The 27055-nt window shown below is 40.6% G+C and overlaps 1 protein-coding gene across 1 annotated transcript; it reads right to left on the reverse strand.

Moving 5' to 3' along the window:
• Positions 1–1034: 1034 nt before the first annotated feature.
• npl (N-acetylneuraminate pyruvate lyase (dihydrodipicolinate synthase)) lies at positions 1035–23220 on the reverse strand. The gene is made up of 12 exons (XM_060932554.1): positions 23114–23220; positions 21008–21083; positions 12954–13027; positions 12796–12883; positions 12651–12708; positions 12384–12459; positions 10492–10584; positions 7723–7871; positions 7565–7611; positions 4265–4349; positions 1869–1908; positions 1035–1705 (listed from the first exon to the last, which is right to left on the reverse strand). The coding sequence occupies exons 2-12, from the start codon at positions 21073–21075 to the stop codon at positions 1524–1526; spliced, it is 960 nt and encodes a 319-aa protein (XP_060788537.1). The 5' UTR covers positions 21076–21083; positions 23114–23220; the 3' UTR covers positions 1035–1523.
• Between the last annotated feature and the right edge of the window lie 3835 nt (positions 23221–27055).

Raw genomic sequence — 27055 nt, forward strand, 5'->3', positions numbered from 1 at the left:
CTTGACGGTTTGTACAGTTCACTCACTGCTGCACATGCAGCCATTTTCCTGGTCATTTTTCGCACCAACTACATAAATAACTTGTCTAGTTTTGTGTGGCTTCCAGTAGCCTAAATCAGTGTTTCTCAACCACTGGGCCGTGAAGCACCATCTTGTGTGCCGTGAACTTTTCCCCCTGCCAAGTTGAAGCTAATTTTTACTTGTCGTAAGGTACAGTTGCTGGGTTGCATCCGACATCACGTCCACCTCATTAAGCAACAGTCACACTACAGCTCGTGATGGGTTATCGATGAAAATGAGGCATTTTGGTGGCGATATACACACAAGCTAAAAGTTGTGGTTACACAGCATGTGAACACTCGACTGTCACCCCTTTGTGTACTTTATTCCGGCGCAGCTCGAGCAGCCGCGTGCACTCGGGACCCAGTCGTTATGGGAAACACTTGATACTGATTTGAGTGCAAATCAGCACGTCCAAATACGGATGCCGTTTTCACAGAGGCTGTGCAAAGTATCATCACGGTCACGTTTGTTTCTAGCTACAGTATGTTTATAATGCTGTTTAAATACTCTGCTTTACGATTGTGCTTTTATAAACATCACGCCTGCTAATAAGACACTCCTCCTGCACGTCGATCCGTCTCCCTCTGTCCATCTTGTAGGGTCCTGATCCCCAGCTCTTTAACCCAACCCCATACAAAAAGTTGTTCTCCAGGTTTTCATCTGTGTGTCCGTGTAGTCCGAGATGTCAGGGAACTCAGCGGATGGATCATTTTCCAAAACCCTTCTTTGTCAGCATGTAAGGATCTAATCCCATTGAGTGGTTTCTATATCCACTTCTTTTGAGTGTACTTCTTGGTTTTAATAACTTGCTTGTTTTCTGAACACAAACATGTCAAAAAGTTCTTGTGTTAATGGACCAGACTCCACTTTTGGATCATTAATCCCTTCTGACTCAAAACCATGCATGCAAGGCATTCCATGTTGGTGTCTGGGACATCAATACAGTTTTAAATACCTACAATTCAAAACAGTTTGTTTTTATTGCCTTTATTTAATTCCCGGGCTCCCATCTGTAACAGGGAATGATGTCACATCCCAATTAATACACTTTACAATAGATTATTAGATTCTAAGAGAATAGAGGAGCCAAAACTCGTTACAAATATGAATAAGTGGGCCTTAAAGTAGAAAAGGTTGAGAACCCTTGGTCTAAAAATCTGCTCCGCTCCACGATGCGAGTGGTAAGATGGAGGTCAAATGGTTTCACTCTGACAAGCCTATGAGCTCTACAGATTCTTACGTAGAGCTCAGGGATATTTATACACTCATGAAAGGAAAAAAAAAAACAATAATAAAAACCCTGTACCAGCTTTCCCGAAGCCTTTTTCTTGTAGATATTAGAAAATGTTAAAAAAAGATATCAAATGACAGGAATTGCACTTAAGATGACATCCAGATTAGTGGATTACTGGGTAGACTAGTATTGATCAACCGTGTTTACCCAAACGACCTGCGCATATTCAGCTTGGGCAGTTTATCACAGCGCTGTTTTGTTTAGGACAAGGCCCGATGATCTCCTGGAGTTTCTTAAAGACAGCCTGAACATTAGGAGAAGAATGTGGTTGCAGCGGCAGCCTCGGGGGACCCAGAGCCAAACCGGAGCACAAACTCATCAGCTGCTTATTCATGGGCAGGTCGAAGCCTAGAGAAAGATCAGAAGACCATTACGCACCTTCACATCTTGTCATGAGATATACAGTCGACATTATTAAAAATAAATTAAAAAAAAAAAATTATGAAAGGCTGATAGTTTATTTGTTTCCATTTTTTTGTTGTATAACCAGCTTTGTAATCTATGACCTCACCCAGACTGTTTGCGAATGTGATGAAGTCCTGCACCTGAAACTGAAAAGACAATAAAAACAGATACACACAGTCAAGGTCAGGAAAACACTTGGGATTGTGCTGTTACAAGGAAAAATAATCAATCAATCAACAATAGCATGATGTTGATACAAAGACAACTGACTTATTATGATTCACCAGCATGCCCTGAAGGATTTTTATTCCTTTTATACCACATAAATGTCAATTATTCCAAGTTTTTAATTCATTAAAAGTGACGATGTATTTCTGAACTAGTTTTACATGCATTTAATCTTGACGTCACTTCAGTCTCACGGTTTTCTCTCTCGAAGTTAAGACGACTAGAACAACTTACACAACACACGTGTCGTGGTTTGTGATTGATTGCTTACTAGAAATAAATTTTATTCTATCCACATTCACTGGATATGAGCAATCACGTGCTCCAATTGGCTACTCTACCACTAGGATATCCAGGGTAGATGTGATTTATGACATATATGTGATGGAAAAAATGACATACTCATTAAGATTCCAGACAGAAACTTTTTTCCAGAATTAGGAACAAGTGGACTGCTTATATTCAACACATAAGAGCGGATGTCTGTTAGCAGAAGGGTTATTCTCTCTTATCCTCTTTTTTTTTTTTCCTGCTACCAACCTATATTGTGTAATGGAATGCTAAGTGTAAACTCCCCATGTTCATATTGTTCCTTATCTTTTTTCCTTGTGTGTTTTTTTTTTACATCTTCTTTAATTGCCAAAATCAAAATGTACGCAACCTTAGGCAATAAGATGAGAATTTCTTACTGTAATGCAAAAATGTACATGCCTTAATAAAAAATAAATGTAAAAAAAAAAAAAAAGGATATCCAGGGTATCTGCACATTTTTCAAGTACATATTTAAAAGACTTTTGAGACCTTTTCAAGACCTCTAAATAGAAAAATTAAGACTGTACCATGGCAAAGAAAATGATAAATACGACAACTTAAAACTGTTTTCTGCAATAGTTTTTTTTTTTACTAACTTTAAGAAGAATGCACACAATTGGTGAACAACAGGGTGCATCAATGGCAACTGTTAGACACGCAAACAGCTGAAGCAAAGTCGTGTGTTTTGGGCCTGCAGAACTACTGCAGCACTACTGCAGCAGCAAGGAGAAGACTGCGGTTTACTGGAGAAAACACCATGAATCATTTCAAAAACAATAAACGGCAAGTAGAACCAGCTGAACAACCTTAGCCGGCATTATTTCAATCCCCAAAGATTATCTTTGATGTGTGATTTTGTGTCCAACAGCAAAATCAGTCGGAGTGTGGTACAGTATACAGCTGGCTGAGGAAGTTCTCGAGTATCTTCTGCATTATAGCAGGTAACAGCGTAAACCCGTTTATGCAGTCATACAATCATCAGAGCGTTACATTAAACACAGAAAAACAACCGTCACCTTTCATAACCATTATCAATATTAATCAATGTGTTGTAATAACTGTAAACTAAATCATCAGTGCTATTGTTATATCAATGTTCATTATTCAAAAATAATCATTAATTATCTATAATCCATGAATAATTGTTTGTATTATTATTACTACTACTACTAATAATAATAATAATAATAATAAAACTACTTTTTTAATAATTTTTAAAAAATTAACTCAATTTTATAACATTTTAATCACTACTTATTAGCTATATTAATAATTGAGTAGCAATTATAATTCAGTATTATTAATTACTACTTAATAAGCAGTGATTATCAAAATGTAATTTAATAATTAATAAGTAGTAATTATTAACTACTTAATTATACTAGTAATTAATAAGTAGTGATAATTAAATTGCTATAAAATTGAGTTATAAGATGTTAAAATTATTATTAAAAAAGTAGTTATTATTATTATTATAATAATTAGTAGTAGTAGTAGTGATAGATAATTATTCATGGATTATAGATAATTTGTTTTTAATAGTGAACATTGATATAACAATTGTACTGATAATAATAACATTAACAACAAGTATTACTATTATTATTATTATTATAGCAGCTATATAGCTTGCTTTATGCCACAGGTGTTCCTGGATTCTGATTGGTCAGAAGGTGTTGATTAATTTTCTCTAACATTAGTGCAGCTGCAGGTCACAGGTTTATATTAAACACACTTGTTCTAATACGATATCGTTTCGATAGTAACAGCTCCTTCACAGGGACTTGAACAGCAAACAGATAGAAAACTTCACTTTATGAGCAGATAATTATTTAGCATTTACAGAAGGAGCCTGTAATGGGTTTATACTTTAACACGCACAGATCAGATTAAGCTTTAACCTTTTTTAATAAAAGTATTGAGAGAGAATAAGAGAAGATGGCGTTCGGGTTGAAGACGCACCTGGTGGGTTTGAGCGGAAGGTAGTTTTCCATTTTTAAACTCACTCAGCATGTCGTTCATGAACTGACCCAGGTAATTGTACAAACTGCAGAGGAAAGGGACAGAGAAAGGAAAAAATAAATTTGATATAAAATATAATCCTGTGCAAAAGTCTTAGCCCCCCCCCCCCACATTTTTTTAAAAATACAAACTGTTATAGATTTCTATTTTATGACTTCTACATTATCGAGTCACAACATTCCAAAACCATTTTAGAGTTCCAAATGGTTTCATTTTGTGCTGGAAAACAATGTTAAAGAAAAAAAAAATTATATATATGTAATATGTCTGAGCAGCATATTCATACCTGCCAACCTTGAAAAAATTATGAGTACAATTTTACAATTTCATGAGTACCCCCCCCCCCCGCGTCAACCTCACCCCAACCCGGCACGCATGCGCCCCCACAGACCACAACCAGCAGACCAAAACACACTTTCAATCCAGTTTTATTGATTGACCTTGGGAACGTAGTCCAGTTTTGTAAAACATTCCTATTGATAGACTTTGGGAAACTGTTACTGATGGCTTTTGGGAACTTCCTTCCATTTTGAAAAGCACAACAAACATTAAATACATGTGCAAATGAAATGAAATTAAACCGGAGCCACTCTTTCAAAATAAATAACACAATAAATTAATACAGTATGTAAAAAAGGCACTTTCAACACAAAACATGGTCTGCACAAATTTCCCATGCAATAGGTTTAGACTTTTGCATTTTTTAACATATTGGAAGTATATTGCATTATACAGTAAAAATATTGCATTATACAGTACACTGCAGTATTTTGTAGTACGCCTTTTTCATGTGCAAACTATTGCATTTGCATTCAAAATATTGCATTTACTGCAGTAATACTGTATAAAAAAAGCATTTGATACTGCAGTACCACGCAGGTTTTTTCATAAGAGGGATGACCAATTTTCGACTTCACATCATCTGCAAACATTTAGGCTACCACTGACAGAAGTTACCGACTGCCCTTAAGATATACAACACGCTACGTTTTGTTGAGCACATCAATAAAGTGGTACTTATCATAGTGATTCAATGAGAGCGCGAGAGGAATTGTAATCAGGTTTCGTTGGTTACCGCATCGAATATGCAACCTCGAGTGACGGCTTCGAAGTTAAATGAAGAACTAGCCTGTACTGTTGGTGTTGTCTCGTCTCATCTCATCATCTCTAGCCGCTTTATCCTGTTCTACAGGGTCGCAGGCAAGCTGGAGCCTATCCCAGCTGACTACGGGCGAAAGGCGGGGTATACCCTGGACAAGTCGCCAGGTCATCACAGGGCTGACACATAGACACAGACAACCATTCACACTCACATTCACACCTACGCTCAATTTAGAGTCACCAGTTAACCTAACCTGCATGTCTTTGGACTGTGGGGGAAACCGGAGCACCCGGAGGAAACCCACGCGGACACGGGGAGAACATGCAAACTCCACACAGAAAGGCCCTCGCCGGCCACGGGGCTCGAACCCGGACCTTCTTGCTGTGAGGCGACAGCACTAACCACTACACCACCGTGCCGCCCTGTTGGTGTTGTAAATGCACAAAATAACGGCTAGGAAGCTCGAGTACACGTGAAACACAACCGTTTCTGTTACAAATATAAAAATGACGTCTAACTGACGTTTCAATCCCCGACTCGCTCTAGCCACCTGGCTGCACTCAAGTCAGAGACGCGAAGGAGGAAGGGGAGGGGGTGAAGAGGGCAGAGCCACACGCTCTGGAAGAGGGGCGGGGGGATTGGGCAAAGCGTTCCATTCTGGCTTTGAGTTTTCTCACAAATCAGCAGTATCAACTTCAGCGAGAACTTGACTGAAATGCGAGTTCGGACGATATGCGTACTTTTTAATGTGAAAACGTACAGTCGTACAACGAGGTAAAAATTCGTAGCGGCTACGCAAGATGCGTACAGGTTGGCAGGTATGCATATTCCATAAGAGAGCACTTTCTTTTCAGATTAAAAAAGAAAACATAATGAAGGCTACTGGCAAAATTTTGGTGTAAAAAGAAGAAGTGAGTGTGACAGTCAAAGTGTCCAGAAGAACTGGGGCTGGTTCTGGAAGATGCTCAGTAAAACCTACAGATCATTTCCGCATAAAACTGCGCTCACTGGACCTCAGACGACTATTTTTATTTATTTTTTTTAAAGCAAAGGGTCGTCTCACACCAAATATTCACTTCGTTATATTGATTTATTATGGCTCACTGATTACTGTTTTTTTTTGTTTTTATTTAAATATTTATATCTTTACGTGTGCCCAAAACTTTTGCACAGTACTGCAATATCTATTGGTGCAAAAGTAAAATAAATAAAATAAAAATTATTTGTAGTGATATATGTTTTTAAAAACAAACAAACAAACAACACAGGTTGCATTTAAGCAGGCACTTCTCAGCGCCTCTGCATGCTCTTGCGACAAGGCTTTCGCAGATAGCTTTTCGCAGACAGTTGTAATTTATCGTTGAGCGGGGAGTAATAGGTGTGCGTGATGTTATTCACCGCCACAACGCAAGGGGGCGCGAAGTCGCTAGGAGTAGTTGGTGGGTGTGGTTAGTGGAGTGTTTATCCTCCGGTTACTTATAATGACTAGAACTGGAGTCGTATAGATGTACGTACTTCCTCGATCAACCGCTCTTCGTGCTGCTCCATCTTCGCTCGTGTTTTTAAAAATGGCAGTCGTGAAAACAAAACAAACCGGGAAAGTAGGGAAGCGGAAGTGCGTGTACAGCGAATGTAGAGTGGACCTGGAGTGGACCAATCAGAGCCCTCTTGTCTGCGAGGCTTCTGCGGTGGTCACAATTTTTGGGAGGTGCGCGCAGAGCGTCTGCGAAGGTGGGGGGGGCTACGCAGATGCCATCTGCAACACCACCTGCGAGGACTGCGTTGTCAGCATAAATTGGCCTTCAGTTGACACAACGATCAGTTAGTTTTAATGCTTATCTTACTTATTTGATAGACAACACAATGACGTAGCTATTTTACAGGAAATAGTGTTTATTTCTGAAATATGACAAACACTGCTCATGATTTTTGAGGAATTTGTCAAACAGCTAGTAAAGGAGTTTATGTCGATTATGTTAAAAGGTTATCCTAGTTTCACTTTTTTGGAAATGACTAAAGGAATAAGTACTGCCCGTTTTTCTTCCAAAGTCAGACCACATATCAAGTATTAGTTTACAATGTTTTTTTTTTTTAAACTTTAAAGCAGGAACAGAAAAAAAATAATTAATTAATCTGACCTTCCCACGGCACCGTCGGCTCCCAGCACCAACGCTCCCAGCAGTTGCTAATCAAAAAACACAGAACCATTTATGTTTGTTTCAATGTTCGTTTGTGAAATTTATTCTCATAAAGCCCACAATCAAAGAGTGCAACAAAAAAAAAACAAACACACAACCTCATCCACGCCGTAGAGGACGGACCAAGAATGAGGACGGCAATAAGTGACGCACTCTCCCATATCTCTTAAATCCAGCGCGCTGAACTTCACCCCTCTGAACGAAGGAATATTTTTCTCAATGCCATCCATAACCTCCTGCGCATTCACTACAAGGACAGAAATGAGATGAGCAGTGAAGAGACGAGAAAAGGGGTGAAAGTAATTGAGGAATAAAAAGTAGTAAGGAGTATATAAGAGAAGAAAGAGTGATAGAAAGGAGAACAGTATGAACAGGAAAAAGAAGAGAAGAAAAAGCAACAAGACCGTCAGTAACGGTGTAGCTCACTCCGGCCCCGTCTAGTTCAGAAGGAACGATCTAAAGTGGGCCACCTTGCGCAACAAATGTTGCAAGCTTAATTAAATTCATTAATGAATTAATTAAGCAAGCAAGCGATATCCACCCTAGGAATACCGACCTATTTGCCAGAAATAATCCAAAACGGTGAGGAATTGACCTTTTTATTGAACTGCTCATTAAGGCTTAATTAGTCCATGACTTCATTAATAATTGTAATTAAGCAAATCTGGGTACCCTAGGTACCCCTATCTTCATGCCAGAAAGAATCAAAATCGGTGAAGAATTGAGAGAGAAGAAGCAATTTGTGTGGAAACTGCTCGTTAGGGATTGATTAATTACTCCATATCTTCATTATTAACTGCAATTATGCAAATTTGGGTAGAAGCCATATGCAACCCAGGCAGACCGACCTTCCTGCCAAAAAGAATAAAAATCGGTGAACAGAGAGAAGAAGCGATTTTCAGGAAACGTGGAGGACGCTGGACAGATAACACATGATGGAATAAACTCATCACCTGTTGGCCGGATGAGCTAAGAAGGAACAAGAAAAGAAAAAAAAAGAAAACAAATAGGGAAGAGTATGAATGAAGGAAAGAAGAAAAAAAAAGAACAGAAAAAAATTAAGATGGAGATGAGAAATAAGAAGTAAATAAATGGAGAAGAATGATAGAAGAAATAAAAGGAGAACAAAACAGACTAGATAGAACTCCACGCCAACGGCGTCGATGGGGATGCCTCCACCCGGTAGACTACACTAGAGGTCTGCGCGGGTCGGATTTTTCAGTCCCGCTCCCGCCCGCATCGTGCAGTCCCACTCCCGCTCGCGCCCGCAAAGAATTATGATTTTCAGTCCCGCTCCCGCCCGCCATATTTTGTCCCGCTCCCGCCCGCAAATCCCGCATGATGCAGACGTTCGCGTTATTTCTCAGGAAAGTTCTTGTCTTGACACAGCGTGATGGTGCCCCGCCCCCTACTTTGAGTGGATTTGAGCATAAATATCTACAGCTCACGTTTGTTATTGTTTACTTTGTTTCTGAATTCAGCATGTAGTATCTCTAATAATAATAATTAGTGCTATCAAACAATTAAAATATTTAATCGCAAATCACACATTTTTATCACATGAGAAACCATTCTAATTCTCTGATCAGCATAAAAAAGTGAATGGGCTTGCTTTGTACCAATGTTTTTTTTTTTTTTATTTATTGCAAAGCAGAGCTAGTAAAAGAAGTGAATTGATTTACTGCTTGAGTTAGTCTACAACTTTAATCAGAGAGACAGGTTACACAGTGACGGTAGGCTTGACTCAATGCTATCCCAGAAAGCCTTCCTGTAATATGCAAATTTGGCCGCCTCTGATTGGACAGCCAAATTTGCATATTACAGGAATTATTTCTGGGACAGCATTGAGTCAAGTCTACCGTCACTGTGTAACCTGTCTCTCTGATTAAAGTTGTAGACTAACGCAACAAGTAAAATCAATTCACTCATGGTTCTCTTGCTAGCTGGGTGTGAACTGCGAGTCATTAGAGTGATCAAAGAATTTCCCCTTAGGGTGATCAATGGCAAGTTTAAGATGCCATTTCTCACTCAATCTGACTTTCTCTGCAAATTTAGGCATCTTAAAATGTTTTTATTAATGCCAAATAAAATATCCAGCACAAATTATATATGATAGACATAAATTAATAATTTATACATTTTATTTCAAGCACGTTTTTAGTTAGCGGGACTGCAGCTCATCACCGCTCCCACCCGCGCCGCATATGTGCACTTCCGGTCCCGCCCGCGCCCACAATGAGCTTTCAAAATTTGTCCCGCGCCACACTGCTTTGCGGCGGGTCCCGCGGAACTCCCGTGGGAGTGCAGGGCTCTAGACTACACGCCTTATTAAGTTGTGATTTGGGGATGGACATTTGACCTCACAGTAATCTTGACCTGGTGAAATTACTTGTATCAGCCTTGGAGATATTGTGTTCACAAGGTTTTCGGACAGACATTTGACCTCACAGTGACCTTGACCTTAGACCTTTTGATCTCAAAATCTAAATTAGTTTATCTTTGTCCACAAATGGTGAAAGCTTGGTGCAATTCCTTACATTAGCCTTTGAGATATCGTGTTCACAAGGTTTTGGGATGGACGGACGCACGCATGCACGGACAACCCGAAAACATGATGCCTCCTGCACCTTACTGTGGCGGAGGCATAAAGAGAAGACAAGGAAAGAAAGGAGAAGAGAGCATGAAAGATAAACGGAAAAGAAAAGAGGACAAATGAGTGAAAGGGGAGAAGAATGAAATGAGAGCAGAGAGCAAGAGAATGAAGAAGGAAGGAAGAACGTAAGAAAAAGGAAGGAAAAGTGTGTGAGTGAGTGAGTGAGTGAGTGAGTGAGTGAGTGAGTGAGTGAGTGAGTGAGTGAGTGATGTACATGTCACCCCCGTCATGCTTGGCAAGTGATAATAGTAGAGAGGAAGCTGTGGAGCTGCTGAAGCCACTTCCTTCAGAAACATCTGTAACACCTCTGAGGAAAACAAACAAACAACAGAAGTTTTATTAGAAAGGTCAGGAAATTCTCACAGATAATGACAAACGGCATTCAGCTGACCAATCAAAATCCAGTTCCCACCCACCAACCAGCGATCACATGACCACTTCCAAATGGGGAGATGCGCGAAACCAGACAGTCAATCTATTCCTCCTCACGCTGCGTCTTTAAATAATTTTGGTATTTTACGCATAAAATGGAACAAGCGAACAATAACAGACTGACAAAGAAAAGCAATATGGGGGCACCCGTTTGTATTGTTGTAATACATCATGACCAGTGTCCTTAATTGTCCGAAGACTCACGGGTCGGGTCGGTTCTGTGTGGACGACAGAAGTCAACATGGTGTCCAAATACGACGCGTACCTGATGCCTCGCACTGATGAGTTGCTCGATCGATTAGGCTCTGCTGGCTTTTATTTGACACTGGATTTGAGAAAGGGGTATTAGCATATCCCGTTGACTCCTCTATTCTGAAAGAAAACGGCCTTTTCCATACCGTTCGAGTTACACCAATTTGTCACGTTTCCTTTTGGGTTGTTTGGGGCTCCCGCTACATTTCAGCAGCTCATGGACAAGATCCTCCACCCCACACGCTGCCTATGTGGCGGCCTACCTTGATGACGTTATTATATAGTAATGATTGGCCACGGCACCTAGAACACCTTCAGGCCGTCCTAGAGTCCCCGAGGCGTGCAGGTCTCACAGCTAACCCGAAAAAAATGTGCAGTTGGGTGGGTGAAAGTATGGTATCTGGGTTTCCACTTGGGTCGTGGGCAGGTGGGTCTCCAAATTGACAAGAGTGAAGCAATTGCGGCCTGTTCAAGGCCCAAGACCAAAAAGGGAAGGAGTGTGTTCCTGGGGTGGGCTGGCTGGCTACTATCGCAGATTCATACCTAATTATTTGGCCGCCACCAGCCCGCTGACTGATCTCACTACAAAGTGGGTCCCAGATCCAGCCCAGTGGACGGAGCAGTGCCAACAGGCCTTCACCAAGGTGAAAGCTGCACTGTGTAGGGGGCCACTCTTACACTCCTCTGACTTCTCTCTCCCTTTTATTTTACAGATGGACGCATCAGACAGAGGCCTGGGGACCGTTTTGTCCCAGAAGGTGGAGGGTGAGGAACGACCAGTTCTGTACATCAGTCGCAAGCTCTCGATGCCTGAAAGTAAGTACAGTATCATCGACAAGGAGTGCCTGGCCATCGAGTGGGCGGTCCTCACCCTCTGATACTACCTGCTGGCGTGCCCCTTCACCCTCTGTTCGGACCACGCGCCCCTCCAGTGGCTTCACCGCATAAAAGATGCTAATGTGCAGATCACCCCTTAGTATCTCGCCACCTGTTGGTAGTGGACTTCCTGTCCCGTCAGTTGGGAGGGGGAGTCCACTGCAGGCCGGACGGCTCCTTGGTCTGAATCAGACGATGGGGGTATGTGGCAGCTGGGGCGTGGCCAAGCATCAGTTTGTGAATGAAGGGCGGGGCCAGAGGAGGCAAATGACAAAGTCAGTCCATCTGTCGTCAATTAACGTTGTGTGTGTTTTGCCGTGAGGACGGAAGGTAGAAAAGGACGGAGGGAGTAACGAGAGGATCTCTCCTGACCAGAGCACCTGTCCGTGTGTTGTGTGTGTGAGACCGAACAAGTCAAGCAAAAGTGACAAAAATCAAAAAAGTCTATGATGACATCATTTCCCGCCTGCCATGTTTCAGTATTCCACCCACGTCAGGGACTCAAGACAGTCTGTTCTACAGAATACAGTATTGTGCAATACAAACCTGCTTTCCTGGGTTTGAAGAAAAACGGAGCGATGACAGCTATAGCATTAGCTCCTGCTAACACAGCGTGACGTGCCTGCACAAGACACAGGAAATCACAACTTCATTCCTCATTTCAAAAGGTTAACCACAATAACAGAGTTTCCGCGTGTCAATGCAAATTCTGGTGTTTCCACACAAAGATGACTGGAACAGCTGATGTGTGTGACGCACATTTCTGGAAATGTGAGGAAGAGAAAAATAAATAAATAAATAAACCCTGCTCACCAGTTCCTGAGAATCTTTTACATTCAGGCAGCCAACATGAATGATGACCTGGTTGAGTCTATTAAAAAAAACAAAAATGTTACTAAATAAACTCCACATTATCATCATTCGTGCATACAGGTTTAATTATCGGCGGTTAACATACTTCCCTTTGCCTTGCTTGCACCATTCCGCAGCCAGATCCTTCCGTTCCTGCAGCGTTAAAGAGAAGCCTTCACCCGTCGTCCCATTCACTAAACCACACACGCAGATTAGAAAAAAAGAGCAAACCCTTGATCTTTTATGCGCACGATCGAGACTCACCGAACACACTGCGCACGTTCTGTTTCTCCACCAGGTAGTCGACGTACGGGCCGATCACCGCCAGGTTCAGCTCACTGGACGGGAAAGCAGAAGAGAAAACGCATCCTATCAGACCTCAGATTCCTGATTCTTTTGCACACAGTGGACATTTTCATGACCTCGTGACTCGATGAGCAACGCTTATTCACAGATTTTCCAAATCAAAACATCCAAAATGACCTAATGTTAAAGGGCAAGCATATGGAGGCTTAAACCACTGGACAAGAAAAGAAACTTGCAAATAGATTTTTGCTATAACGTCTCCTTGGATAATTAATTGGACATGGCACTCAAAGGGAAGATGCTTTATAGTCATAGCTAAATTTTCAGATTATGAACGTGAAATTAAGCAAAGAATTTGGATTAAGCTGATCAAGTAATAAAGTTGTTTTGGATAAAAAAACAAAAACACACTGCAACAAGCCAAACTTTATTTTTATTCATTCATCGATCAATTAAAACACCAGGGCTTGGTTTCCTGAAAGCTTCTTAAGGCTAAGGCTACGTTTACATTAGACCGTATCTGTCTCGTTTTCTTCGCGGATGCACTGTCCGTTTACATTAAACCCCCTGGAAACGCCAGGAAACGGGAATCCGCCAGCGTCCACGTATTCAATCTAGATCGTGTCAGCTCCGGTGCTGTGTAAACATTCAGAATACGCGGATACGCTGTGCTGAGCTCTAGCTGGCGTCTCATTGGACAACGTCACTGTGACATCCACCTTCCTGATTCGCTGGCGTTGGTCATGTGACGCGACTGCTGAAAAACGGCGCGGACTTCCGCCTTGTATCACCTTTTATTAAAGAGTATAAAAGTATGAAAATACTGCAAATACTGATGCAAATACTGCCCATTGTGTAGTTATGATTGTCTTTAGGCTTGCCATCACTTGCAAGTAGTAAGTGATATGCGCTGGGATCACACACACAGCGGCTCAGTCCCGAATCGTGGCTTGTTCACTTCACTCGTGCGCTGTGTGAGCTGCGCAGGGCCGGAGTGCGCACCCTCCAGAGGGCACTCGCTGTTCAGGGCGGAGTGATTTGGAGCGCAGGATGCCTGCGGAGCCGAGCGTATCCATGTATTAGGCTTGCCATCCTTCTACTTGCAAGTGGTGAGCCTTGCGCATGCCCTAAATGCACTGGGATCATGTTACGCGCCGTCTGAAATGCACTGGGATCATGTTACGCGCCGTCTAAAGTCATGTGATTAGCGTATCCGCGTATTGGCGTTGCTGTGTGCACGGCTAACGGTTTTAGTGTAAACGCGAATCGTTTTAAGAACGTTAATCTGATGATCCGCTGATTCGACGTAATGTAAACGTAGCCTAAGAGCGTCTTTAACCACCCATCGTTAAGCTAACGTGGTTTTCCCAAATAACATCGTAGCTAAAAGTAGTACTTAAAGCTATACTGCCTTTCTGATTTTTCAAGTGTAGGTCATAAAAAAAGAATTTTTCCCCGACACACAATTATTTATGTTTAGTGACCAAAAGCTACTGAATTCAAACCACAGACCTCCAATTTTTATTTTATTTTTTAAAAATGAATTTATTTCCACATGTCCCTAAATTCTCTGCTATTTTTTTCCTGCTTCACCATGACCCAATTGAAGATACTACGTCATGCATCGCATCACATCACATGGTGGGCTTTCCCCGTTCGCGCAAGGCATTGTGGGATACAGATTTGAAACAGGAGAGAAAAATGGAGGACGAGAGTGTGCGAATGAAACGTGAAAAACCGACTACAGTAACGGAAAGAAAGCGAGAAGAAAAGACTTTGTTTTATACGAAGGAAAGGAAACGCAGGACCAAACTAATAATAAATATGGGCGCTCAGCGAGCACCTCTGTGTGATCAGCTGTTCGTTTAGCGACAAAATGATGGAACTGTCAGTGCACGCTCAAAGGGAAACCTGTAGATGGCAGTAATGCAACACTGTGGATGCCAGCTGCTGTAAAACCCAAAAGAAGGTAAACCTGCGCATGCGCACACGGACTTCCTCTGTCTGCTTGACTGCACGAAGCGAACGATTTCATGCACATTATTTGCTTTAATCCCCTCAAATTAAATAACTTCCCAGCCACAGAATGGCCTGATATTTTGTGAGATATTACAGAAATAAACATACATCACAATGACCACATTTCAGACGGAACTAAATTTCACCGATTTTATGAAATCGAAAGGCCGTCTAGCTTTAAGTTCGCTCTCAACTTACGATGGACCCGGATCACTCTTTCACAACAAGCAGTTTCTCCTCACAGCCGAACACACAGAATGCGCCTCAGAGGGACTCTCACAGTTAACAAGTGAAGAGTGGTGTTGAATTAACTGCTGGTGTTACATTATTTTAATAATTTAACACCCTCTGAAGCTCCACTTGTCTGGCCAGCAGGTCTAGTTTTGCCCGTTTAAGGCCTGGACACTCCTGATGGTGCCACGCCCTTTGGTCCTGCAGGTCTCGGGGTAACTGGAGCCACTCCTTCTCAGTGTTGATCAGCTCCCAGCTGCACTGATGCTCTCGGACTCTGACTGACTGCAGTCTGGGAAGCGGTCAGCCGAGAGGGTCCAGGGGATGAGGAGGCACCATGGTTTGAGGAGGGGGGGGCAGGTGATGGGATCGATTCTGTACCTCCTTCATACACCAGATCCCACTCCACTGCATGCTGATTTATAATGGGCATTAAGCTCTTGATAAGGTAACAATGAAATGAGCGAGCACAGGGAAAACATTTACTGAATTAATTTGCTTATTATGGCGGCATGGTGGTGTAGTGGTTAGCGCTGTCGCCTCACAGCAAGAAGGTCCTGGGTTCGAGCCCCGGGGCCGGCGAGGGCCTTTCTGTGTGGAGTTTGCATGTTCTCCCCGTGTCCGCGTGGGTTTCCTCCGGGTGCTCCGGTTTCCCCCACAGTCCAAAGACATGCAGGTTAGGTTAACTGGTGACTCTAAATTGAGCGTAGGCGTGAATGTGAATGGTTGTCTGTGTCTATGTGTCAGCCCTGTGATGACCTGGCGACTTGTCCAGGGTGTACCCCGCCTTTCGCCCGTAGTCAGCTGGGATAGGCTCCAGCTTGCCTGCAACCCTGTAGAACAGGATAAAGCGGCTAGAGATAATGAGATGAGAATTTGCTTATTATTTGTGTCTGGAAAAACAGACACGTGCTTGGAATAAAAAAAAAATGTTATCGTCCAAAAAAAAAAAAAAATAGTTTCAATTATTAACTTGAGTGCATTTCTGCAGAGAAAATGCAAAGTGTGTTTCTTCAGCTGGAGCACAGGGTCACTGACAGGAACTGGATCAGGCATGAGACCTCGCACTCCAAAATCTCTCTCTCTCTTTTTTTTTTTTTTTTTTAAAACATGACGTACAGCTGACACTGGCTTGATCTACAGAAAGTCTATTTGGCACGGTTTAAAACAGAGTTCACACTCCAAGATCTCGGTTTTAAATGAGCAGGATGGGCGGAGATACACGTTACAGTGCAGTCAGCAAGCAGGGGTGCCAGACCATAATATCCAACATGCCGCCATTGAAAAATGACTTAAATAAAGAAGACAGGGGGGCTAGTGCAAAGATTAATACAAGTGCACTACATGGGTTCAGAACCGATGTGTCAGAGTTGGAACGGTGTTGCTGTCTCAAAAGCTGTAGGAGCAGCGCCAAAAAAATGGGTGAACAGGAACAATAAATAAAACAGAGGAGGGGGGAAAAAAAAAAAAAAAAACACACCACAACATTAAGAATTACATATATAATGTGGTAATGATGAGATTTTGAGGTCTGTATGGTGAAATACCGTGACCGAGGTCTTGAAAGTACTGAGCGAGGCCCTCTGGGCCGAGGTCAGTATTCAAGGCCGAGGTCACGGTATTTCACCATACAGACCGACCTTAAGCTGATCAATAATATATTTATTTTTTCTTTACCAAATTCTAACAGAAAACGAGCGCGCCCGAAAGGGAAAACCGAGCCAAACCGCCATTTTGAATCCTCATTCACGGCTGTAATGCAAATGGCTTCCTCCTCGGTATACAAGTGCACTTCCATGGCAGGAAAAAAAAAAAAAAAACCTACATTTTGCCGCCTATGTAGTCCCCTATTTATACACATAGGAGTCATTCAGGATTCAGCCATGTTTTTGCTCGGCGTTAGCAAGTTAGAGGTTTTTAGCTTTCTCCTGAAATGTTTTATTTTATTTCTTCTTCCTCAGGGTAGTAAAACTCGCTCTCGCCGTGAACACTGTCATTATCGCTATCCATGCTGTAAAATTAATGCTATTCTCCTGAGAAATGCTGGCAAAAATTTATAAGATTTTTGATAATCTTATAAATAAATCTTATAAAAAAAAGATAAATGTTGAGAAAAAAATGCTACCATGTTTGTTGTTGTGAATGAGCGAGTCGGCAGAGATCCGTAACCGGGGTCCGTACCATAGGATACGGACCCGCTCGCCAGTCAAGCAGAGTGCAGGATTTGGACCACGAAAAAAATAAATCGAGGATATTACACGGCTGCACAAAGATATGAAGTTTATATCAAGTTCGAGTGGTGAATGTATTTATCACGAGTGAAGTGATTTTCAACATGAGAAGATAAACTTCACATCTTCAAGCCAACGTGTGATTTTCTTTTTATTATATCGACACATTCACAAACAAAAAGTCCCCAGACTTATCAAAACAATTCATTGATTTCCTCACGAGTGTCATATAGAGATTTGTATCACGGTTTTGGTTCTCCATGTCCCAGATGGAGCTCAGATGAAAAATACAAGCAGTGTATTTCCCAGTAAAACACTCGCTTCCATATTACATTTTCAGCATTTTATATTTCATTGAATTGTTTTTTGATTAACCGGTATGTGACCTCATCGACTGGATTTAGCAACTACTAATGCCTTTTGCGAGGACAAACGTGACAAAGTTGCTCTTAAGACTTCTTACAAGTGTGTTCGGGAAAACCACGTACAGAGACAACATTTGTTGATTAAGAGCATCTTTAAAGGAGATACGCAGAGCCATGGCCTCGCTTTTTGTTTATAAATGCCTTGAGACCTCAAGAATGGCACAGGAATAGTTTTAAGTGTTAGCAATAAATCTAATATCGTAATTTTTACGATTAAAGTGATTTATATAGGTAGCCGTCTGAGTGAATGACCTGGACATATGCGACGTCACAGCAGGAAGTCTATCAGTCTCATCATTTCCGCTATACTAAAACACAGAGCTGACTGCAACTTCAAGCTTCCATTTTGAGCTAATTTATCGTCATGCCACGTAGATGTGTTGCTGGCGGGTGCAGCAACATGACAGAAGGTGGATTTACGTTGCATTCATGGCCCAAGAATGTTCAAACTGCAAGGATTTGGACGCATTCTGTGAGAAGTTCACGGGCACATTGGGCGCCTACAAAGTGGTCTCTCCTCTGCTCTGCACATTTTACTGAAGACTCATACGGGACCTCTGGTCTGTTGAGGAGCGTTGGCTATAAGCCCGTATTGAAAGAGGGTGCAGTACCAACAATTAAAGGAAAAGAAAACTACAAGAAAAGGAAAGCAAGTTCAGGTGCACCAGTTCTCCCGGAGTGTGAGCAGAGGGTTGTTGCTAAAACCTGGGACGGAACGGAACGGGACATCGCTCGGGCAGTGACCTCTCCATGGTTGTTGCTAAAACTGGTGACGTCCCATCCCAGGTTTTAGTAATTGCCTGAGCCAAGCAGTAATGGCGGAGTACTCAGTATGGAGAAAATGGAGAAGTGGAGCAGCCGTCTGATTTCTCGGCTGGATATGCTCGCCTCAGCAGCAATAGTTTGCCCTTACGTGGAAGAAGGAAATGAACGGCGAACTGAAAGTCAAATTGTTTCAAAACAATCGGCCACAAGGTCGGCCTTCAAGAAGCGAGAACACAGACGGGTAAGCGCCGACTCTTATTTGGATACAAAACAAAAACACTCGTTGTTTACCTGCATTTAGATTAATCCATGTAACTTGTATTGTGTGTTTAAGTTAGCGGTATAAGATTATTTAATTTGCTTCAGAATGTGATTGTCTCAGTTCATCTGATTATTTAATGAGCCTTTTATGTTTTATCAGTGAAAATGCATGCACGCACATGTATGTTGCATAAGTTATAACACCCATCCTGTTTTAATGAGAGTCAACCCACAATCAGTGAAGTCAAATCAGTCTTAGTTGAGCGAGTTGGTAACGGTACTTCTTACTTTCACCATAAATTTTTATTGATATGACTTTGGTCTATAGCTGTAAAAGGCCTCGGCTTTAAAACCGGTTCCTGCAGTGACGTCATGCGCTCAGGGCTGGCTGGCTCAGCGGGGCGGCTCCAATGACAAATTTGCGGTCGATTTATATATTTTCCCATTTATGCAGCATACAAGAGTCAAGGATGGAGATACTATCCACTCAGAAATTTATTAAAAAATAAAGGCTCTGCGTATCTGCTTTAAGCTTGTTCTTTTGCCTTAAAGCTCATGGGCAACGGTTTTAATTTTATGCACATTTGAAACTATATGTGAAAAAACCCTCTGTAATTTTCTTCTGGTCCCAAGAAGTATTGTTAATAAGTAATAATTAAAATAAGTTAGCGCGGATCGTGGTGAATTTCTCTTCGGCTATTTTCATGACCACTCGGCACGTGACGTCATTTAAGCCAAACAAACCGCTCGAGTTGAGTCCACTTCCGTTTACTTACATTGCCGTTCGGCTTGAGTGCAGACGCGCATTCAGGAATTTCCAAAGAAAAACCCCCCATGCCTTATTGCTGTAACAACGGGACCGGTTCAGGAAGAAAAGTTTTTACGCTTTCCCGAGAGACGAGAAGAGGCGGAGCGAGAGGGTCGTCTTTTTCCCGAGAGACGAGAAGAGGCGGAGCGAGAGGGTCGTCTTTTTCCCGAGAGACGAGAAGAGGCGGAGCGAGAGGGTCGTCTTTTTCCCGAGAGACGAGAAGAGGCGGAGCGAGAGGGTCGGCTTATTCCGAAAGAGGAGACGAGGCGGAGAGAGTGGACTGTGCGCGTGAAACAAAATCAAGCAGTCAAAGAAGAAACAGACCAGCAACACTCAAGCAAAAAGGAGAAGATTGGAGGTAAACATTTTTACTTTTGCTTGCAGTTGACAAGTCAAGAATCCTGAGGGATCCTGTACAATCATTGTGGAAATGAGACAAAGGGATATGTCCTCGCTTAGAGTCGGCTATAAATAGTATAATGCTGCGGATGGCAGGCTAATGTGGCCTACTGGTGCACTGTCCAGTAATCGTTCCCTATATCCACTAGGGAGGGCGGTTTAATTATTCTTCAAAAGGGCTCTTATTTAGTATTACGACGAAAGTAGGAATTTATCATAACTACCACAATAAATCGTTTGGGCGCGAGTCTTGTTGAGGTCCGGGGTCACCGCGATCAGAGTCGGCCGAGTCGCCGTCCGATTCCGAGGCCGCACGGTCAAACCAGTGAGCCACATTCACCGATTGCTTCGCAACGGCCAGAGGTTCATACACATATGGTTTCACCTCTCAATATTCAATTTGGAGAGTTCCTACTTCAAAATCGCTATCAGACATTTTACACAACCTCTCACGACCAAAGTCCGTACACGTGTGGTCGGTTCGCAGGTAAACACAGAGCTGCTCCCGGTCTGTTTGGCTTAAATGACGTCACGACGACGGTCCCCTGGCGGTGAAAGTGCGCATAAGTGAGATGTAAACAAACCTTCAGAAATTGGGCAAAACGGTATATTTTAACCGTTTTATTCAATTTTAGGGTGCAAATTAGACACCAGGAAGATTGAATTCGCTTTTTAGGTCGTTCTTCTAGACAATAATGTTTCACCTCCAACCCTTGCCTATGACCTTTAAAGTACAACATTATCAGGAAACCTTCCCCCAGATCCTCACATTTTTGTCCTTAAAAACAAAACCTGGGGGGAAAAAAAACAAATAAATACATATTCTGTATTTTGAACTGAAGCTTTTTCAAATATTCAGCTGTCAAATCGTACCCTTGGGAAGTCAACGGAGTGAATGTAGCAGCGACCAGACCAGTGAGCTTCTCTGACGCTGGACACATCTCTGCACCTTTATTTAAAAAAAAAAAAAAAAAAAAAACACAGGTAAATTAACTTGATGCACATTTATCTACTTATCACCCTGTTATGTGATCATCAAGAATCAAGAGAGCAGGTGTACTTTGTCTTGTCATTTAGATGGAACCTTTACCCTGTAATCTGTACATTTTACCTGAAGATGTGGATGAAGTTCACGAGTATACCTGAAAATGATTTCATGTAAACTATCGGCAAGGTGGTGCCCTTTATTGACTTGACATGAAGATCAGGTTAACCTGTGACTCTATAGAGATCTTGCAGTCACATGACCGGAAAGTTAACAGCCGCCATCTTGTCGGTAAAAAACACAGCTGAATACTGCTGCACTCGTGTACAGAATGGATCAATTTCAACCGACGGACTACACGGCTCATTTTTCTAATGAGCAGATAACTAGATATATGTCTAAAATAAACGACCTACAGATTAGTGACCCTTATGGCTTACCGGACGGAGTTTTCACGACTGTGTCAGTGGATATTGAACTGCCAGAGGTGGAATACCCAGATGTGTATAATTACCTCATTAACCTTCCCTCGCTGTTCAGTGGTGAAGCACTGCGTGCTTATAAATCTCTGGACAGTTATCTTTAGAGAAATTCAGGATTTGTCAGCGACTCAGATGTGGCATCTTGTAAACAAGAAAATAACAATCCTCATTGGACGGGTAAGTCACTTAAGTATTGAGTATAGCACTGACCAGCCGATTATAGAATAGAATAGGGTAATTCCAGCTGTAATTCCAAAATCGTCCGTCTTGTTTACCATGGATCTGGCGTTGGAGAGGTAGAGGTTTAGCAGTGGAGATTTGAGTGGCTGTTTTCTGAGCTTAGTCAACAGGCCGGCTCTGCAGTCTCGCTTTTGCTTCCGCTCCCGACGCCGCCTCCTTCGCTTTGCTTCCGATAACAATCCACGGAGACCCCACTGGTCTCGCTATCTCGTCCGGAATGTTGTGCATGCGATGGAAATCGCTACAAACCGTCATTTTCTGCTGGAAACCCATGTCCAGTAAGTCCATACGGTTGTAGTGGATATTGAAGTCCGGTACAGACAAACAACACGCAAAAATAAACACAAAAAAACGTGCACAGGTAGAATGGCTGTGTGGCTGAAGTAGAAGGCGGAAATATGGCATTTGACCTACAAGATGGCGTCTGTCACAATCTGGATCGGCTGTGACGTCACATGCAAGATCTCTATATTGCCAGTAGGTGTTAAGTGCGAGTATAAATATGAGCATGAACTGTCGTTTGTCTCTGTGTAGACCAGGAAGAGAACGTGTCATGCTCATAGTCAGCTAGGATTGACCATAATTTTAAGTGTAAAAAAAAAAAAAAAAAAACACCTTTTAAAACTACAAGGTATGCAGTTACATTTCCCAGTAAAAGATACAAACTAAGGAGACAAAAGTGGCAAGGAAGAGTACAGTATAGTACACTTTTTCTCAGTACTGTACTGTCATGGAAATGAACACAGCATATAATAATAATAATAATAATAATAATAATAATAATAATAATAAAGAAGGTTCTACAGAGGATTTTTTAATTGTAAAATCCAAGATGCATTTCATTATTTTAAGAAAAAAATGTATTTTGCTAGTTTAAAGGATGTATGGCACTATATATAAGATTAGAACTAGAAGATATATATATATATATATATATATATTTTTTTTTTTTTTTTTTTTTTTTTTTTTTTATCCTAAAACTGACAGCTTAAAATCTGAAAACGTTCAGGTTTGATTGTCCCACTGTGCAGTTAGATCAAAACCATAACACAGAAATAGACAAATTTAAAAAAAAAAAAAAGAATTGGGTTTCAAATCCCATTTTCATGACATTAATACTAAAAACATCACATAATAATACAAATATAATAAAAATTACCCATTTAAAGCTTCTAATAAAAAGAGTGAAGATGCGTAAGTAATAATAATAATAATAATAATAAAAATTAACACTTTTTTTTTTGTTAAAAGAAATCAAGCTGAGGAGTTTACCTGTGACTCGACTCCCTGAGACTCGATCTAAACCTGATAGCAAGACTGACGGCCATCTAACCTGCCTACCTCTTTTCTTCACCACTATTGCAGAAGACAGAGAAGCATGAGGCAGTCACGTGTACCCCGAAGGGTCATGGGAATTGGAGTTCTCAAACAAACGCGTTTGACACGACCTTACATTACTCCTAAAATCGATTGCGAGATTAATTTTGGGAAACTAACTTTTTAAACCTTGTTTTTGTTTAGTTTAAACCCTGTGTTATACATTAAATCGCCGATTTACCCTCGTATTCGCGGTTCTAATCCTATTTCAATCGAATGTGTTTTTGCTGACAACGGTGGAATCAAAGACAAAAAAACTACACGTCCCATAAACACCCGCATTCCTATTGTTAGCGTCAGCTTCCTCTTCGTATTAGCATTTTTATATTGTTTGTTTTGAATCTACAAAGACAAAACCAGGATTTAATTCGAAGTTATATTGCAAATGATGACGGTTAAAAAAAAAAAAAAAAGATAATAAAATACTAAACAAAACACACACATGCACAACACCTACCTCGGAAACGAGTGTACTGATAAAGTACCCGGATGTGACCATCGTCTCTAATTTGTTTATATTACTTCCGCATTGTGCTCACGGAAAAATAAATAGAGACTTATTTTTTAATGAATGAAAAAGAGAAGTTTCATCAGCCATTACACTCTTTTGCTTGACTTCCAACAACTATTCACACAAATATATAATATACTTTATTAATTATAGAAAATAAATAAATATTCTTAAAATCCTCACCAAACTTGTCTCTTTTTCTCAAATAATTGTCTTTTCCCCCCCATTCTTTCAAGCTCATGGAAAGTAAATCTGCACTAACATACTATGTTTAACTTCCTCACTACATATAACTTGATATGGCCCCTAGAAGTCTAACATTTTATTGATCTATTTGATATTTAAATTATCGATGGCATTTATTTTTTTTTAAATTCCTTGTGTTTTCATCTTATTTGATTAATAACTCACTTTGATTTATTCCCATCTCAAATTAAATTAATTGACAGTGCCTTATCTGTTGTACATTTAAATATTGTGAACTTTTTCCCAAATTAAAAAAAAAAAGTTTCACAAATCAGGGAAAACTGTAACAAAACAAAATTATAGTGTGTGTGTGTGTGTGTTTAACAGACTTACTGTCCCACAACATCGTCCACATTGACCTCGACACGTCAGAGGCATCAGCTCAGGTGTGTGAGTGTGTGAGAGAGATTTTTTCTCTAATCCTCGAATCGTGTTGTTAGTATCTAGTATGTAGCTACTATGACGTTTCATACAGCCCCGATTCCAAAAAAGTTGGGACAAAGTACAAATTGTAAATAAAAACGGAATGCAATGATGTGGAAGTTTCAAAATTCCATATTTTATTCAGAATAGAACATAGATGGCATATCAAATGTTTAAACTGGGAAAATGTATCATTTAAAGAGAAAAATTAGGTGATTTTAAATTTCATGACAACAACACATCTCAAAAAAGTTGGGACAAGGCCATGTTTCCCACTGTGAGACATCCCCTTTTCTCTTTACAACAGTCTGTAAACGTCTGGGGACTGAGGAGACAAGTTGCTCAAGTTTAGGGATAGGAATGTTAACCCATTCTTGTCTAATGTAGGATTCTAGTTGCACAACTGTCTTAGGTCTTTTTTGTCGTATCTTCCGTTTTATGATGCGCCAAATGTTTTCTATGGGTGAAAGATCTGGACTACAGGCTGGCCAGTTCAGTACCCGGACCCTTCTTCTACGCAGCCATGATGCTGTAATTGATGCAGTATGTGGTTTGGCATTGTCATGTTGGAAAATGCAAGGTCTTCCCTGAAAGAGACGTCGTCTGGATGGGAGCATATGTTGCTCGAGAACCTGGATATACCTTTCAGCATTGATGGTGTCTTTCCAGATGTGCAAGCTGCTCATGCCACACGCACAAATGCAACCCCATACCATCAGAGATGCAGGCTTCTGAACGGAGCGCTGATAATAACTTGGGTCGTCCTTCTCCTCTTTAGTCCGAATGACACGGCGTCCCTGATTTCCATAAAGAACTTCAAATTTTGATTCGTCTGACCACAGAACAGTTTTTCCATTTTGCCACAGTCCATTTTAAATGAGCCTTGGCCCAGAGAAGACGTCTGCGCTTCTGGATCATGTTTAGAGACGGCTTCTTCTTTGAACTATAGAGTTTTAGTTGGCAACGGCGGATGGCACGGTGAATTGTGTTCACAGATAATGTTCTCTGTAAATATTCCTGAGCCCATTTTGTGATTTCCAATACAGAAGCATGCCTGTATGTGATGCAGTGCCGTCTAAGGGCCCGAAGATCACGGGCACCCAGTATGGTTTTCCGGCCTTGACCCTTACACACAGAGATTCTTCCAGATTCTCTGAATCTTTTGATGATATTATGCACTGTAGATGATGATGTGTTCAAACTCTTTGCAATTTTACACTGTCAAACTCCTTTCTGATATTGCTCCACTATTTGTCGGCGCAGAATTAGGGGGACTGGTGATCCTCTTCCCAGCTTTACTTCTGAGAGCCGCTGCTACTCCAAGATGCTCTTTTTATACCCAGTCATGTTAATGACCTATTGCCAATTGACCTAATGAGTTGCAATTTGGTCCTCCAGCTGTTCCTTTTTTGTACCTTTAACTTTTCCAGCCTCTTATTGCCCCTGTCCCAACTTTTTTGAGATGTGTTGCTGTCATGAAATTTCAAATGAGCCAATATTTGGCATGAAATTTCAAAATGTCTCACTTTCGTCATTTGATATGTTGTCTATGTTCTATTGTGAATACAATATCAGTTTTATATATATATATATATATATATATATATATATATATATATATATATATATATATATATATATATGTGTGTGTGTGTGTGTGTGTTTTAATCAATTTTCTCATCTATCCTATTTTTTGATCACAGTGGAAATCAGTGTTTTACGATAAGATAGCCTTTTATTATCCCACAAGGGGAAATTTACATTGTTACAGCAGTAACAAAGCAGCAAAATATAGAAAGAAAGAAAATGATAAAGCAGTGAAAGAGTAGTGCAAAAAGTACTAAGTATACAAAAAAGATATATATATATATAAAAAGAAATAAACTACAAATTTAAAGATAAAAATCTTATTTACAGTTTCTTGTATTATGCAGGCATTTTAAATTAGATTCCTTAAATAAATACCTTTAAAAAAAATAACGTATCTTTAACAGGGTAACATCTGCACAGTATTTTATGAAACGGTTTGTAGTTGTATTGTTTGGACCCCTTCCATCAATCAATATCCAAATTAATATCATCTTCATTTCAATTTTATTAATTATTATATTCTTTATGATTACTTTTATTCATATTATTTATAATCCATATATTATTATTATTATTATTATTATTATTATTATTATTGCATTTCTGATCAAACATGTTAACTCGGTTTATAAAACAATTCAGTTTTTCAATCTATTTTTTTTAACAATCTTTATTAGTAACATGGCGTATACACACAAATGAGTACAGTAAGTACAGAGTATAAGTGTATACAACATTAATACAGAAACATACATTCAGCAACATAAACACGTCAGGGGTTACAGCAAAACAGAAAGGGGCAAAAAAGAAAAAAACTCATTCAATGAATATTTTGTAAAGCTTACAAAGATCGTATGTTTTAACAACTTTTTTATTTTCACAATCAGATATTGAGGAGACATATTGTTTCACATATGCAAACAGTTCTAGAAAATTTGGTTTCTTGCCTGAGAATTTAGATTTGTGTATGCAAAACTTAGACAAAATAATAAACAAATTAATCAGATGAAACTGTGAATTTAATTTCTTATCAAATTCAGTGTCGCCAAACAAGATTTTCAATCCAT

This window comes from Neoarius graeffei, chromosome 10, assembly GCF_027579695.1.
Source record: "Neoarius graeffei isolate fNeoGra1 chromosome 10, fNeoGra1.pri, whole genome shotgun sequence".
NCBI classification, from domain to species: Eukaryota; Metazoa; Chordata; class Actinopteri; order Siluriformes; family Ariidae; genus Neoarius; species Neoarius graeffei.

Excerpts from the sequence above, each read along its gene's own strand:
- npl (XM_060932554.1), bottom strand. The coding sequence starts at position 21,075 with ATGTGTCCAGCGTCAGAGAAGCTCACTGGTCTGGTCGCTGCTACATTC. Across the intron at positions 13,028-21,007 it reads ACTCCGTTGACTTCCCAAGG|TGAGCTGAACCTGGCGGTGA; the intron begins GTACGATTTGAC and ends TTTCCCGTCCAG. Across the intron at positions 7,872-10,491 it reads AAGCATGACGGGGGTGACAT|TGAATGCGCAGGAGGTTATG; the intron begins GTACATCACTCA and ends CTGTCCTTGTAG.